Source organism: Typopeltis vanoorti, chromosome 18 (assembly GCF_054136105.1).
Source record: "Typopeltis vanoorti isolate ZY-2024b chromosome 18, IOZ_Tvanoo_1.0, whole genome shotgun sequence".
Classification (NCBI taxonomy): Eukaryota; Metazoa; Arthropoda; class Arachnida; order Uropygi; family Thelyphonidae; genus Typopeltis; species Typopeltis vanoorti.
Window position 1 is genome coordinate 69,491,349 of NC_143566.1, and position 13,470 is coordinate 69,504,818.

At 34.4% G+C, this 13,470-nt stretch overlaps 1 protein-coding gene across 1 annotated transcript in view; it reads right to left on the reverse strand.

Moving 5' to 3' along the window:
• Positions 1–13,470, reverse strand: part of LOC150096754 (L-gulonolactone oxidase-like) — a 108,780-nt gene that overhangs the window by 40,811 nt on the left and 54,499 nt on the right. The window contains exons 6-8 of the mRNA XM_090408070.1: positions 8,865–9,050; positions 5,479–5,586; positions 2,039–2,133 (exon numbers count right to left, since the gene is read on the reverse strand). Of these exons, the coding sequence (XP_090264196.1) occupies positions 2,039–2,133; positions 5,479–5,586; positions 8,865–9,050 (389 nt within the window). The remainder of the gene's footprint in view (positions 1–2,038; positions 2,134–5,478; positions 5,587–8,864; positions 9,051–13,470) is intronic.

Consider the following 13,470-nt stretch of genomic DNA (forward strand, 5'->3'; position numbering starts at 1 on the left):
ACCAAAAAATGTATTGAATTGAACATTACAAGGACTCAAACTTCCTTGAAACAATCGTTACTGGTGACGAAACGTGGTGTTTTGAGTATGAGCCCAAAAGAAAGTGCCAGAGTGCTGAGTGGAGACCACCAGAAGAGGGGCATCCGAAAAAAATCGCTTGGAGAAGTCAAAAGTAAAGATAATGCTGATTTGTTTCTACAATTCCAAAGGCATTACCCACAAGGAATTCATTCTGCCTGGCTAAACGGCAATGGTGAGTTTTATCTCGATGTTTTGAAGTGATTGATAGCGAGAATTCATCGCATACAACATGAATATTGTGATGCAGGCAGCTGGTCACTTTTGCACGATAATACACCATCTCATTCTTCGAACATTGTGAGACAGTTTTTGAGCAAAAACCAAGTTTGTGTGTTGGATCACTCGCTGTATTCACCAGATTTTGCACCCTGTGACTTCTTTCTCTTCCCCCATCTTCATTTGCCGATGAAAGGAAAGTGATACAACACCAGTGAAAATGTCCATGACCCTCAACAGTATCCCAAAAACTGATATAAAAACTCATTTAATGAATTAATTGACCATGCCAAATACTGTATCGAAGCCGAGGGAGAGTATATTGATTGAAATAAATGATTTGAGTAATTATAATTGGCCTGTGTTTTATTTTCTATCAAAAGTTTCGTTTCTTTTTGGACAGAGGGTGTATATATGAAAATTGCACAAATCTTGGATACCCTCTAAAACGTGTTTTTAAAATCATAGGTCTTACAGGATATCCAAGATTTGTGCTATTTTATAAGATCGAAGACTCAGAAATAATGATTAATCATGGTAGTGCTCTATTGGATTTTTAAGATGATGAAATTTGACTGATTGGCATATGATGTAACCAAATGATCAGAATAATTTGAAATAACCAAAATATCTGTATATATTCGGTTTACAAATGATTGTTTGTATGTGCTGATGGCATTAGAAGAAAAGCTTGACAAATGCAGCACATAGTATAATATGATCCCAGTTTCAAAATTTTATTCTACAGACCAGTAAAGAAAGTGCTCATTTTATTTATTTATTTTCTCCAAAGTACTTTATCAATCCAAATAACCATACTCAAAATAGTTCAGGGCAGTAGTACACACAAGAATCAGAGATCCCCTCTCTCCTCTGCACAATAAAAAGTAGCTTCTCCACACAAATATTTTCATCAGTAAGCTAGAGATCTGCTCATCACCATAATAGCATTCTATACAGGAAGTATAGAATTCTGGTGGGTTTTTTTAATTAGCAAAGAGGAACTTAGGGTATCATAGGACCCCCCCTCTCTCCCTTAATATCTCATCTGTAATGCTATAATTTTCAGTGACAGAAATGCTATACAAAGGAGAATGAGAATCAAAAATCAACCAACGTTTTTTTTTTTTTTTTTTTTTTTAAATTCCCATATAGGGAGTAGGCAAGGCCATTTAGCCCTGTCTAACTTTTGGAGACTGAGTGGGCAATTCAATCTCCACTGGCAGTCAATCAGAGATAACTGGCCCAAGGCTATCACTAATTAAGCGGCACACAGTGGAGAGAGAAGGCTCAACATGTGCTGCCATCTTGTGGTCCCTAACACAATATATTTAATGTCTGAAATAATGTGGGTTCTATGGTCGATTTTCTTGAGTTTAAATGACGAAAAACCCGAGTTTCAGGGAGAAAAAACCCTCTCGTCCGTGCCAGAGATCAACTAACTTGGGAACCAGTCAAAAAAAGGCTTAAAAAATTTCCTCTACTCGACGACTAGATTCAAAGTCTTCCTTCGTGCAGTTCATTTGAATATATTTCAGCTTTATTCATAAGTTCGTATTGGGCAACTGCAGATGCAAAAGATATTTGAAAAGCACCATTTATACAGTTATTTTTCCACTTAAATAGGAAGAATTTTTAAAATTGCAAAAAGCAAACATAATTTTAAGAATGGCATTATGTTCACTGTATAATTAAAAGCTGTCTCAAAATAATTATATAAATAAAATAATTTCATAAATACCTGATATAATAGCAGAATTCCAACGTATAGTATCCAACTGCATAATCCCAAAACCAGTCAATCCACTTCCTCCATGTTGGGATCTTTGTGATCGGCTAAGGGAAAAAAAAATAATAAAATTAAAAAATTAAAACTTAACATTAAGATTAATATTGTTCTAATTCTTTAGAATTTAACATTTTAATTAAGCCTCTAGAAGGCTTGTGTTAAGAGAAAATTACATAATGGTCAGTCCTACTGGAAGTAATCGAATTTCTATTTTTTCTAAGCTTTTTTTTTTTTTTTTGCATTTAAATTTATAGCAAATTTATGATCTGAGAAAATTCCACACAGTTTCTTAAATGAAATGTTAGTTTTTACCAGCCTTCATGTTAATCTGCAATAGTAGTAGACTATCATTACTGTCATTACAAATGAGCTATAATTGCCAGTAGAGCATGTATAATCTATTCTGTTCTGAATTATTTACTTCATGACTTGTGACCGGCATTAACAAGAATATATTAATCTTTCTTTTCCCATCAATTTTTTTTTTAAGGTAAGCACATTAAGTGATTCTGGCCTGTGTTAATCCTAGCCAATGTGATTAGTGGTAGATACTGTACAGACAGAACACAATTGATGCTATCTTACATGCTATCATTCTTTGCTGTTTCACTAACAAATGAAATGTCAATGTTGTTGATTTCCATGCTTAATAATGTCGTATTTTAGTCCCGTTAGCTGAGCAACACATTACCAGCCCTATGCTAATTAACTAAAAAAAGTTCTGATCTGGCTGTCACAATGTGATTGAAATGAAATTATTAATATATTCATTTGTCAGCATCTCTGTACAATTGGAAAACCAAAATAACACGTCCTTTGCCAGTACTTAGTACAATCCAACGTCTAAGACCTTAGACGTTGGTTATACATGCTTATTAAATAACTTAAGGAATTTACAACATACAAAGGATATAAATTAAATTAAACTTTAATCTATATTTCCAATATTTTGGCCATCTTCACAGGAACTTAAAATAAAGACACGTGCATGCAGGCACTACACACAGTAAATGAGGATGAAGCAGGAAGCTATTGTTTCACCTAAAAGTCCTGATGGTGCTCCCTAGCGGGCTATGTAGGTATTCTTGGCCATTGAGCTGAAGGTCTTCTGATGTAAGTCTCCCAAATTTGGGGCAGTATCATGCAACCAAATTTGTTGAGGTTTGGCATGTTTCTTAGAACTGAGGCTGATTCCATGAATAGCCTTTCAAATTTGAATTTACTATGGTGTATTACATGGCTTTCTTCCACCATATTCTGTGTCGTGTATCCAAAGCTGTCCTACTTTGGCCAAACAGGCAGGACAGCGAATATCAGAATTTCAGAACACAAGAACTACATCCGGTTTCACCAGTACAGCCACAGAATACGGTGGAAGAAAGCCACGGTAATACACCGTAGTAAATTCAAATTTGAAAGGCTATTCATGGAATCAGCCTCAGCCCTAAGAAACATGCCAAACCTCAATAAATTTGTTGCATGAGACTGCCCCAAATTTGGGAGACTTACATCAGAAGACCTTCAGCCCAACGGCCAAGAATACCTACATAGCGTGCTAGAGGGCACCATCAGGACTTTTAGGAGAAACAATAGCTTCTTGCTTCGTCCTTATTTACTGTGTGTAGTGCATGCGTGCATGTGTCTTTATTTTAAGTTCCTGTGAAGATGGCAACATGACATTGCCGAAATATTGGAAATATAGATTAAAGTTTAATTTAATTTATATCCTTTGTACATTGTAAATTCCTTTAAGTTATTTAATAATACACTGTTATTCAGTCTTTACATTAAAGACATTGGGAAGGATCTGGAAACAAAGCCATTTCCTGATGATGCAAAGACAGGCAGTACCTGCAGAATAATTTGAATAGGCTGGAATTGTGAGCATGTGAAGACGGCTGTCAGTTTACTGTTAGTAAATGTAAAGCTATATGCCCTTTGGTGTGTTGAGATATTCAATAGTTTATTATATTGACAGGATTATGCTAGAAGAAACAGACTAGGCTAGGGATTTTGGTATTTTAGTAGATGCTCAGAGGCCACATAAACACTGTAAATACAACACAGAAGATAATTGTAATGCTGAAACCAACACTGAGATGAAAGGATAAGGAAGTCATTTGCTCTTTACAAGGCTTTGATACAACATCATCTGGACTACTGTGCACAGATCTGGTCTCCTGGTTCTGAGGTGATGGAAATACAGTGGAGAGAGAGCACTAAAGATACTATGGAAAAAGAAAGGTGATACAATAGAGACTTAAGAACTTTTGAAAGCATCACACACAATACAGGAAATGGAAATTTTAATTTTATAGAGGGTAGGAGAAGATATCCATGGAAGTTGAGAATGAATGCAATCAAAAAAGGGAAGCTAGATTTCTTTCTCTCATAGACAGTGCATGACTGGAATGGATTGCTTTTGGAGGTGGTGAGCACAGGTAGTGTGAATAAATTCAAGAAAAGGTATGAAAGCTGATGTTTAATATGTGGCCTCTTTTGATGAGTCACAAACTCCCTGGAGGTTTCTTGTAATAACAATAATTTGCAAACTTCGATTAAGTCTCTGCTCCACCCCCCCCTTTTTTTTTGCTAAACTGAAGAATTATAAGTAAACAAATGATATGCACGTATCTTAAACTTTGTAGATCTCAGTACAGTAGTGCATCATCTATTAAAAATTTCAGCAAATAACAGCTATAGTCTGACAAGCAACTGATAACGGTACCATTACATCCTTCCCCTACAGGTGAAGCTTCTTTAATTAAACCAACAGTCTTCTTTTAAGTTGTTTAACCAATGATTATCGAATGTTCATTAACAAAATGAACAAATACTTGTAATACTTTCCAAACCCTATCCATTCAATTTATATCTAGATAGGTGAGAAGAAGGTGATATAATATCACCTTCTTACCAAATTCCACACTTTCATTTCTTCACATTAAATTTTAATCCCATTTTCTTGTCTGTTCTTTCAGTCCTTTAAGATTAAGAAGCTTGAAAAGAACACTGATGTCATCTAAATTTATTACTTTACCCAATTTCATAACATAAGCAAAGAAAAGAACTATAATGTTTCGAATTTAACTCAATAAATATTAGCAACAGATATATTAATCACGAAACACATAAAGAATCATAAAACACGATTCTGGGATATTCCAATCCTCACCACTTTACTCTGAGAAGCTTCTCTTAAAACTACTTCCTGTGGTATATTGTCAGCCAGTTTACTCCCATCATACCAAATGATCATCAGTGTCATTTAGCAGCTGGTTTGTTTTGAGATTAAGCTAGTAAATGATCAACCAATAAATGATATATATGTTTCATAGTCAAAATCATCCACATGCTCCAAGATAAAATTACAAAAGAAAGCAGTTAATTACCTTTGTTGTTCTACTAGTGTGCGACACGACAACATTTTCAGTGTGAGGAAACCAGAGAAACCGAAAATGTTCTGATGCTCCAAGGTGAATGTCAAGGTTTTCAATTATCTAGAAAAAAACATTAAACTAGTAAATAAATAAATCAAGAATTAACTAAAACAATTTAAAGAATTAACCATGTACAGTATCTCTTTAGTAAGGAAGTGTCTATTCTTACAAAAACTCAAATTTTGCTTGTAGTTAAATCCATAAGTTGCTTTAATATTACATTTAAGATCCACTAGTCCTGTTTTTTTATCTTTACGCAATGCATGAAAACCTTATTGGAAATGCAGGTAATTGGCTTTACGTGAAATGAATCCACTTATATAATCATATTTTGGACATAAAGAAAGAAAGAACTTAAATTACAAAATTTAAGTTTAGACAGCTGAATTACCAGTATTATTTTTATGTATTAAACACTATTATTATTTAAAAAAATATTTTTTTAATAAAAAAAAGTTAAAATTTTAAATTTTAAAAATTAAAATTTATTAAAAATCACAAATAGTAAATCAGACAGAAGACTGGCTTTGTATTTATGGCCAAAGCAACCAAGGCTATGCAGGACAAAAGGAACTTTGCAAATAAATTATCTACAGAGAAAAATTAAATTAGTGTCCATTTAATTTTAATGTAAGTCTCCCAAGTTTTCATTCTTGGTACAAACAAAAATTGATAATAAAATAATACAAAAAAAAAAAAACATGCAGGAAACAAATACAAAGAAGAAACAATAAAAGATCCTGATGCAGAAGTTACATTTCTACCTTGATATATATATATATATATATATATATATATATCAATCCCAACATACAAGGTAAAAAAAAGTCATAACAAGACAGTGCTGTGTGGTTGTATGTGCATGCGCATGTGAGTGGGCAATTGGTTATGGAGAAAGAAGGAATCTGTTAATGCACATTTTTCAAGAGCCAGGAATTGTATTCATTGGGAAAAATGGTATAAGGAAAGAATAGACATAGAGGGAAGTTAGTTTGATAAGATTGGAGCTGAAATGTGTATGGATGTTGAACCATAACTTTCTTCTTACGTGATTAGAAGAAAGTAGAGGAATGGTAGTGACCAGTTTTGGAGAGCCGCACCCATGATAACATCTATTAAAAAGATATAATATAGACAGACCCATCTATGGTTGACATGAGACGACATTTGCTCAGCTAAGAGCAAGTGAAATCTGTGTTCAAGATTTCACTGGTGCTTGTTAAAAGAGTGCTAGAGATAATGTTTGGATACACATAAAACTATATTTAATATGTTGGAGTCTAGCTGCTATTATACATGTAAGCACAAATATATATACAAAATTAATAAAACTTTTATTTCAAAAATATGCTGATCTAAGACTAACAGATCATCCTCAGTATTATGTTAGTTCAAACAAGGTAGAATGATAGCAATTGATTTAAAACAAAATGCAGTCATACCCCAACTTATGTGAATCCGGAGTTACGCGGTTTCATATATGTACGTATTCCCATCCCGCTTCAAGCCTCACCACTAGTCGTATCTTTCTGGCGCCGGCTGCATTCGCCAGTGTTGCACATGCTGTGAACAAGCACTGACGTGTTGTGCGGTCTCCATTCATACACGATTTTTATAGTCTACAAACCTTGCAATTGTTTAACGTTATGTTCTTGATAAAAATTTTATCACAAAAAATAATAAAGTCGTCCAAAAGAAGCAAGTCCGATTCTTCTACAGCTAGCAAGAAAAGAAAAACATTGATTTTGGAAACAAAACTCAACATCATTAAGGATTTTGAAAGCAGAATGAAAATTTCTGAGCTAGCAAAGAAGTTTGATCTACAGGAATCCACAGTAAGAACAATCATAAAAGAAAGGTTTACAGATTTTGGAGGACATAGATCTAACGAGGAACGAATTCTAGTCACAAGGTAAGGAATAAAAAAATCATTAGCTTGCTATGAAGAAATTTTGAATGACAAGAAAAAGACATTATGTCATCAGATTTTATGAAACCATTGACATCGAAATAACGTTCTTTATGTACGAAAAACTACAATTATGATTATATTTCTTAAAAAATATAGGTGTTTTTGTAAACCTTTGGTCCCAATCAACTAATATTTTGTGTTTGTATGCAAAATTATACCCGAGTTACGCGAATTCAACTTACGCGCTTTTCGTTGATCCCACCTACCGAGTAGCTATAGGGTATGACTGTACTTTGAATCATATTTGAGCATAATGAAGTATAATAGACACTGAGATGTAGGTATGCTGTATGGTTGAGAGGAAAAAACTATTAATGACTGATAAGAATGAGACTTTCCCAAACTTTTGGCAAGGAGAGGCAGTTGTTCCAATTTAAATTTGGGATGTAGGAGCATGGGATTGACGCCAACCACAGAATCTTCTGGTTGAGAACTTGACTACTTTACCAAAGCCACTTCATATTTGAATGCTTGTTCAAGGAGAGTTCTCAAGCCTTACCACATTGCCTGAATTTAAATTGAAATGACTGCCTCTCCTTGCCAAAAATTTGTGAGTCTCATTCTTATCAGTAATCAACAGTTACCCTCATGTCAACAATACATTATTTTATTACATTTCTCCTACACCTTGTTGTCTATTATGGTTCATTATGCTGGCACACACAGTTCAATGTTCTTAAAAAATTCACTGTATTGTTCAACCTTGTTTGAGCTAGTTTAGCACTGAGAATGATCTGTCGGTTTCAGATTGAACCATTTGTCAAAAAGAGTTTTGTTAATTATATACATATTCTTGTATATACGTGTATAATAGCAGACAGCTTCTTCATCCTTCAAAAAACTTTAGAATTTGCCTTTGTGATCAAGACAATACTTTTCATTTGTACAACTGCTAACACTATATAAATCATAAATCCATCCAACCTCCCTAAAAATGCCTGAGAAGCAATCCAATAAATTATGACCGCTCTCATCGATTCAGTCTATTCTCTCATAAACTTTTTATTTCTGCTCTGTGTCTTTCCTACAGGTATTTCGATGGACAATTCTAAACTGGCCACCACTATCATTCCTATTTCTTACTGTCTACCCCTGTTTGGAACAACCTCTAACATGGTCTTCTACAAACACTACTTATTACCTTCCGCTGTTCAAGAAACACATCAACAGATTCCTTCTTTCTTCTTCTTACTCTCTTGCCAACATATAACACTAGCATAAGTTTGCAACCTTTAATGGGCAAGTCTGCAATGCAAATTAAAAAGTACAAATTTGAAGCAACATTCATTTCACTATTTAGAATATTTTCTAAAGCTTTTATATTCTTCTATTATTTAAGCTCATTTTTTACAAACTAAGGACTTACTTCTTTTAGAGTAGATGAATACTGTTTCTGATGGAGATGAAATGCAGGTTCACACTGGTATGTTACAGTAAGTATTATACCTATAGCTCCAAGGCCACAAAGTGCTGCAGCAAATATTTCTTCATTCTTTTTGTGAGAACATGTTATAACTTCTCCAGAAGAATTCATGATATCCATTTCTAAAACCTACAATTCATATGGGCAAAGTTATATAATTATAAATATACATTAAATATAAATATAATTACATAAACATTACATTAAATAAAAATACATTACATATAAATATAATTACAAATTATAATCAAAAAGATTACCTTTGCTAAAGAACTGGTGCCATTATTTATCAATAAATTTTACTTTAAAATCAATGAATTATACTGAAAGTAGGGAAAGTGCAGCAGCTGTTCCATTTCAGAAACAGTAAGCAGTAAATATGTAGTACAGTTAACATTCAAATCAAGGAATATATAATTTGAATCTGCTCATCTCCAGAAAATACTCTATTGGTTATAATACGAAAACTATCAATAAAACAATAATTATGGCTATCGTCTTAATGTACGTCAAGAAGTACTAGATTTTGTATTTTATACATTAAAGGGTTTTCAGAAAAAATAGAAAGACAGTTCAACAGACTGACTTACATCTAGTTTGTAAACTTAATACCTTCCTTATCTATCCAAAAGAGAAATATCATTCTCTTTCTCATCCTGGAGTTTACAGAATCCCCTGTTCTTGTAGCTTTAGTAATTACGGACAGCCTGGTCATTCTGCACAAATTCATCTTGAAGAACATCAAGAATATATTTCACTTAAAGAATGCAATAAATCTGGTTTAGCAAACCACACATTATCTATAAAACACAGGATTCGGTGGAACAAAACCAAAGTGTTACATAAGTTATTTTCTTCTGGAAAGACTGTCAAAAACAGCTACAAAGCACACATTCTCAATTTTGGAAAATTATGCTGACTAATAATCCCCATTCATGTGTTCCATAAATTGTAATTAATTGTTTATATTTAAGAATATTTTAATAACTAATTTATCTTATTGTAATTCTTTCATCATCATCAAATTCCTGCCATGTACCTCTCAAGGGGGTGTACAGGATATGATAGTACTACATGAAAAATTTACATTATTACTAACTTCCTATCTATAATTTTCCTCCAAATCAGTCTGTTACTTGTGAAGACTCCAACATTATCAGATCTTATATTTCTAACCTTCTAAGGCACTTTTTACTATATCAGTCTGCCTATATCTTGGTCTTCTTCTGGGTCATTTTCTTGCCAACCTGGCAGAGAACACTTGTTTTGCTAATCTTTCCTGACCCGTACCACCTGAGATTAGCTCTGCTAACGCATTTCTGGATGCTGATAATGTCAAGTTCTTTTCTAATATCCTCATTTTTAATATGATATTGCCATTGATGCCATCTATTCACACTTCTAATCTTTCTCAGGACTCTCATATTTGCTTTCTCTAGTCTCTGATCAAGTGTTTTACTTCTGACCCAGCTCTCTGATCCATAAGTTAAAACTGGTTTGACCACTGTCTTGTATACAGCTAATTTAATGTTCTGACTAATTTCTCTCTTATTCCATATGAATTTATTCAATTGACTGCCTACCATACCAGCTTTGTTGAATCTGTTGTCTGTTTCCATATTTAATTTACCATCTTCAATAAAAATTGTGCCTAAGTAGCTGAAATGTTTTACTTGTTCCACAGGTTCCCCGTTCACAACACAGTTGACATTTTCAACAATTCTACCTATTTTCAACAATTCTACCTATTTTCATTGTCTTTGTCATTTTTTTTTTTTTTTTTTTTTAAGGGGTGCTTAAGGGTCAAAGCTGTATAACTGAGAGGAGACCTCCACATAGCCTTTAAAGGAATGCGGAGAACCGACCAGGGCTTCTGACCTAATGTCCAATCCTCACCTTCTCGTGGTGCACCCTGTTGGGTATCTACTTTGATACTGAACGAACGAGGATGGGCTGGCAATTTGGGATTTAGCCGACCAAATTGTATTCTTATTGGTTAAACCAAAATAAAAAATGATGGTACAACATGATAAAATTTCATGCCGGCTGGGGCGTCGCCCGGTTAAACAAGGCCCCCGTTGTTTTTGCCAGGGAACCAGGGCGAACAGCGAAAAGTCAGCTACTGGAACAAATCTGAAAACAAACCCCAACTCAACATCACCAGAGTTAAAGATCGGTACTATCAACGTAAGAAGCCTGAATGGCAAAGAAATGGAGCTAGCTGAGGAATTAGATAAGTACCAGATCGACATAATAGGGGTGACTGAAACAAAAAAGACCAAAACTGGTGAGATCTTTCTGAGCAATAAATACAAAATGTTATATTCAGGCAATGACAATCAAGGAAAAGAAGGAGTAGCCATAGTATTCAACACAAAATACGAGGCTAATCTTCTTGAATGGCAGTCAGTCTCAAGTAGAGTAAAGTGGGCAAATATGAGAATGGGGAACTGGACAATGAGACTTATTTGTGCCTATGGTCCCACAGAAGGTTCTACTAAGGTAGAAGTGGAGGAATTTTTTGACGCTCTAGAAAAAGCAACTGACACAATGAAAAAGGAAAAGTTGGTCCTTGTTGGGGATCTAAATAGCAGAGTAGGAAATGATTGTGAGACATACAAAAATATTTTGGGAAAATTTGGAGAAAAGAGCAAAGCTAATAATAATGGCAAATATCTATTGGATTTCTGCTCAGGAGATGGACTGGTTATTACTAACACCATGTTCCAACATAAAAATGTGCACAAATTCACATGGAGAGAAGAGGCTAGGAATAAGAAAAGTCTCATTGACTATGTTATTGTTGATAGTGATGTTTTCTCACTGGTGCAGGACACCAGAGTGTATAGAGGATTTGAAATTGGAAGTGATCACTATTTAGTCTTGAGCAGGATAAAATTGAATTTCATATTGAAAAGAATAACATGTAAGAAAGTTTTAAAGCGAATAAAAGTTGAGCAGCTCTCAGATGTGAACTGTAGATTAAAATACACAAAGATTATTGAAGGAAAAATGAAAGAGTTTGAGAACAGGAATCAAACCTTGGAGATTCAGTGGCAAACTCTGAAGAAAACATTGATTGATTCTGCCAGAGCGGCATGTGGTGAGGTTGTGTGCAAGGATAAAAAAATCAGAACTCCCTGGTGGACACAGGAAGTTAAAGAGGCAGTGAAGGAAAAGAAGAAAGCATATCAAAAGTTCCTGGCAAATAAGTCAGCTTTTGCTCATAGAGAATACAGAGACAAATGTAAGAAAGCTAAACAGTGTGTAAAACTAGCTAAACAAAAGTCATGGGAGGACTTTGGCAAGAATATAGAAAATAAATATCAAGAAGGTGGCAAAATATTCTGGAGGTTGTTGAAGAAGCTTAGGAATGGAGGAAAGAGTGCTGTAAAAGGAGTTAGAGATGATAAAGGTGACATGAAAACAGGAGAAAAAGATATCCTTGAAGTATGGAGTAATTACTTTGAAAAACTGCTAAATGAAACAAGCAGTGATGACAGCACAGTGATAAAAAACACTGACCAGGCATGCAGTCAGGAGTACATATCCATACTTGAAGTAGAAAAAGCCATCAAAGGCTTGAAATGTGGAAAGGCAGCAGGAGTAGATGATATTCGACCAGAAATGCGGAAGTATGGTGGTATAAAAGTCTTACAGTGGCTGCACTGCATAGTTCAGAAAGCCTGGACAGAGGGACGAATTCCCGATGATTGGAGTAGAGCTCTCATAGTACCCATATATAAAAAGGGAAATAAAACTGAATGTGAGAATTACAGAGGTATTTCCCTACTGAGCGTTCCTGGTAAGATCTATGCCAGTATACTTGAGAAACGGTTGAGAAGAATTGTGGAAGAAAAGCTTGGTGAAGAACAAGCTGGAATAAGGCCAAATAGAGGCTGTCAGGATCAGATCTTCACTTTACGACAAATAGTCGAGAAAGCATGGGATTATAACAAAGATCTATATTTAAGTTTTGTCGATTTGGAAAAGGCATATGACAAGGTGCCAAGAGAAAAGCTATTCAATATGCTGCAGTTATATGGTGTCAATGGGGCATTATATCAAGCAATACTTAGTCTTTATTTGAGTTGTAAGTCAGCAGTTAGAATTGAAGGAAGTACAGGAAGATGGTTTAATGTTAAATCTGGTGTGAGACAAGGATGTACATTATCCCCTCTGTTATTCATTATCTATATGGATCACATTATGAAGGAAAGTGGTATTAAACCTGATATCAAAATTGGAGATGTTAATGTCAGCTCTTTGCTTTATGCGGATGATGTTATACTTCTAAATAAATCCACTACAAGTCTGCAAGATTCTCTGACTAAATTGAATAGCTGTTGTGATAGATATGGTATGAAGGTCAGCAATAAAAAGACAAAGACAATGAAAATAGGCAGAATCATTGAAAATGTCAACTGTGTTGTGAATGGAGAACCTGTGGAACAAGTAAAACATTTCAGCTACTTAGGCACAATTTTTACTGAAGATGGTAAATTAAATATAGAAATAGACAACAGAATCAGCAAAGCTGGTATGGTGG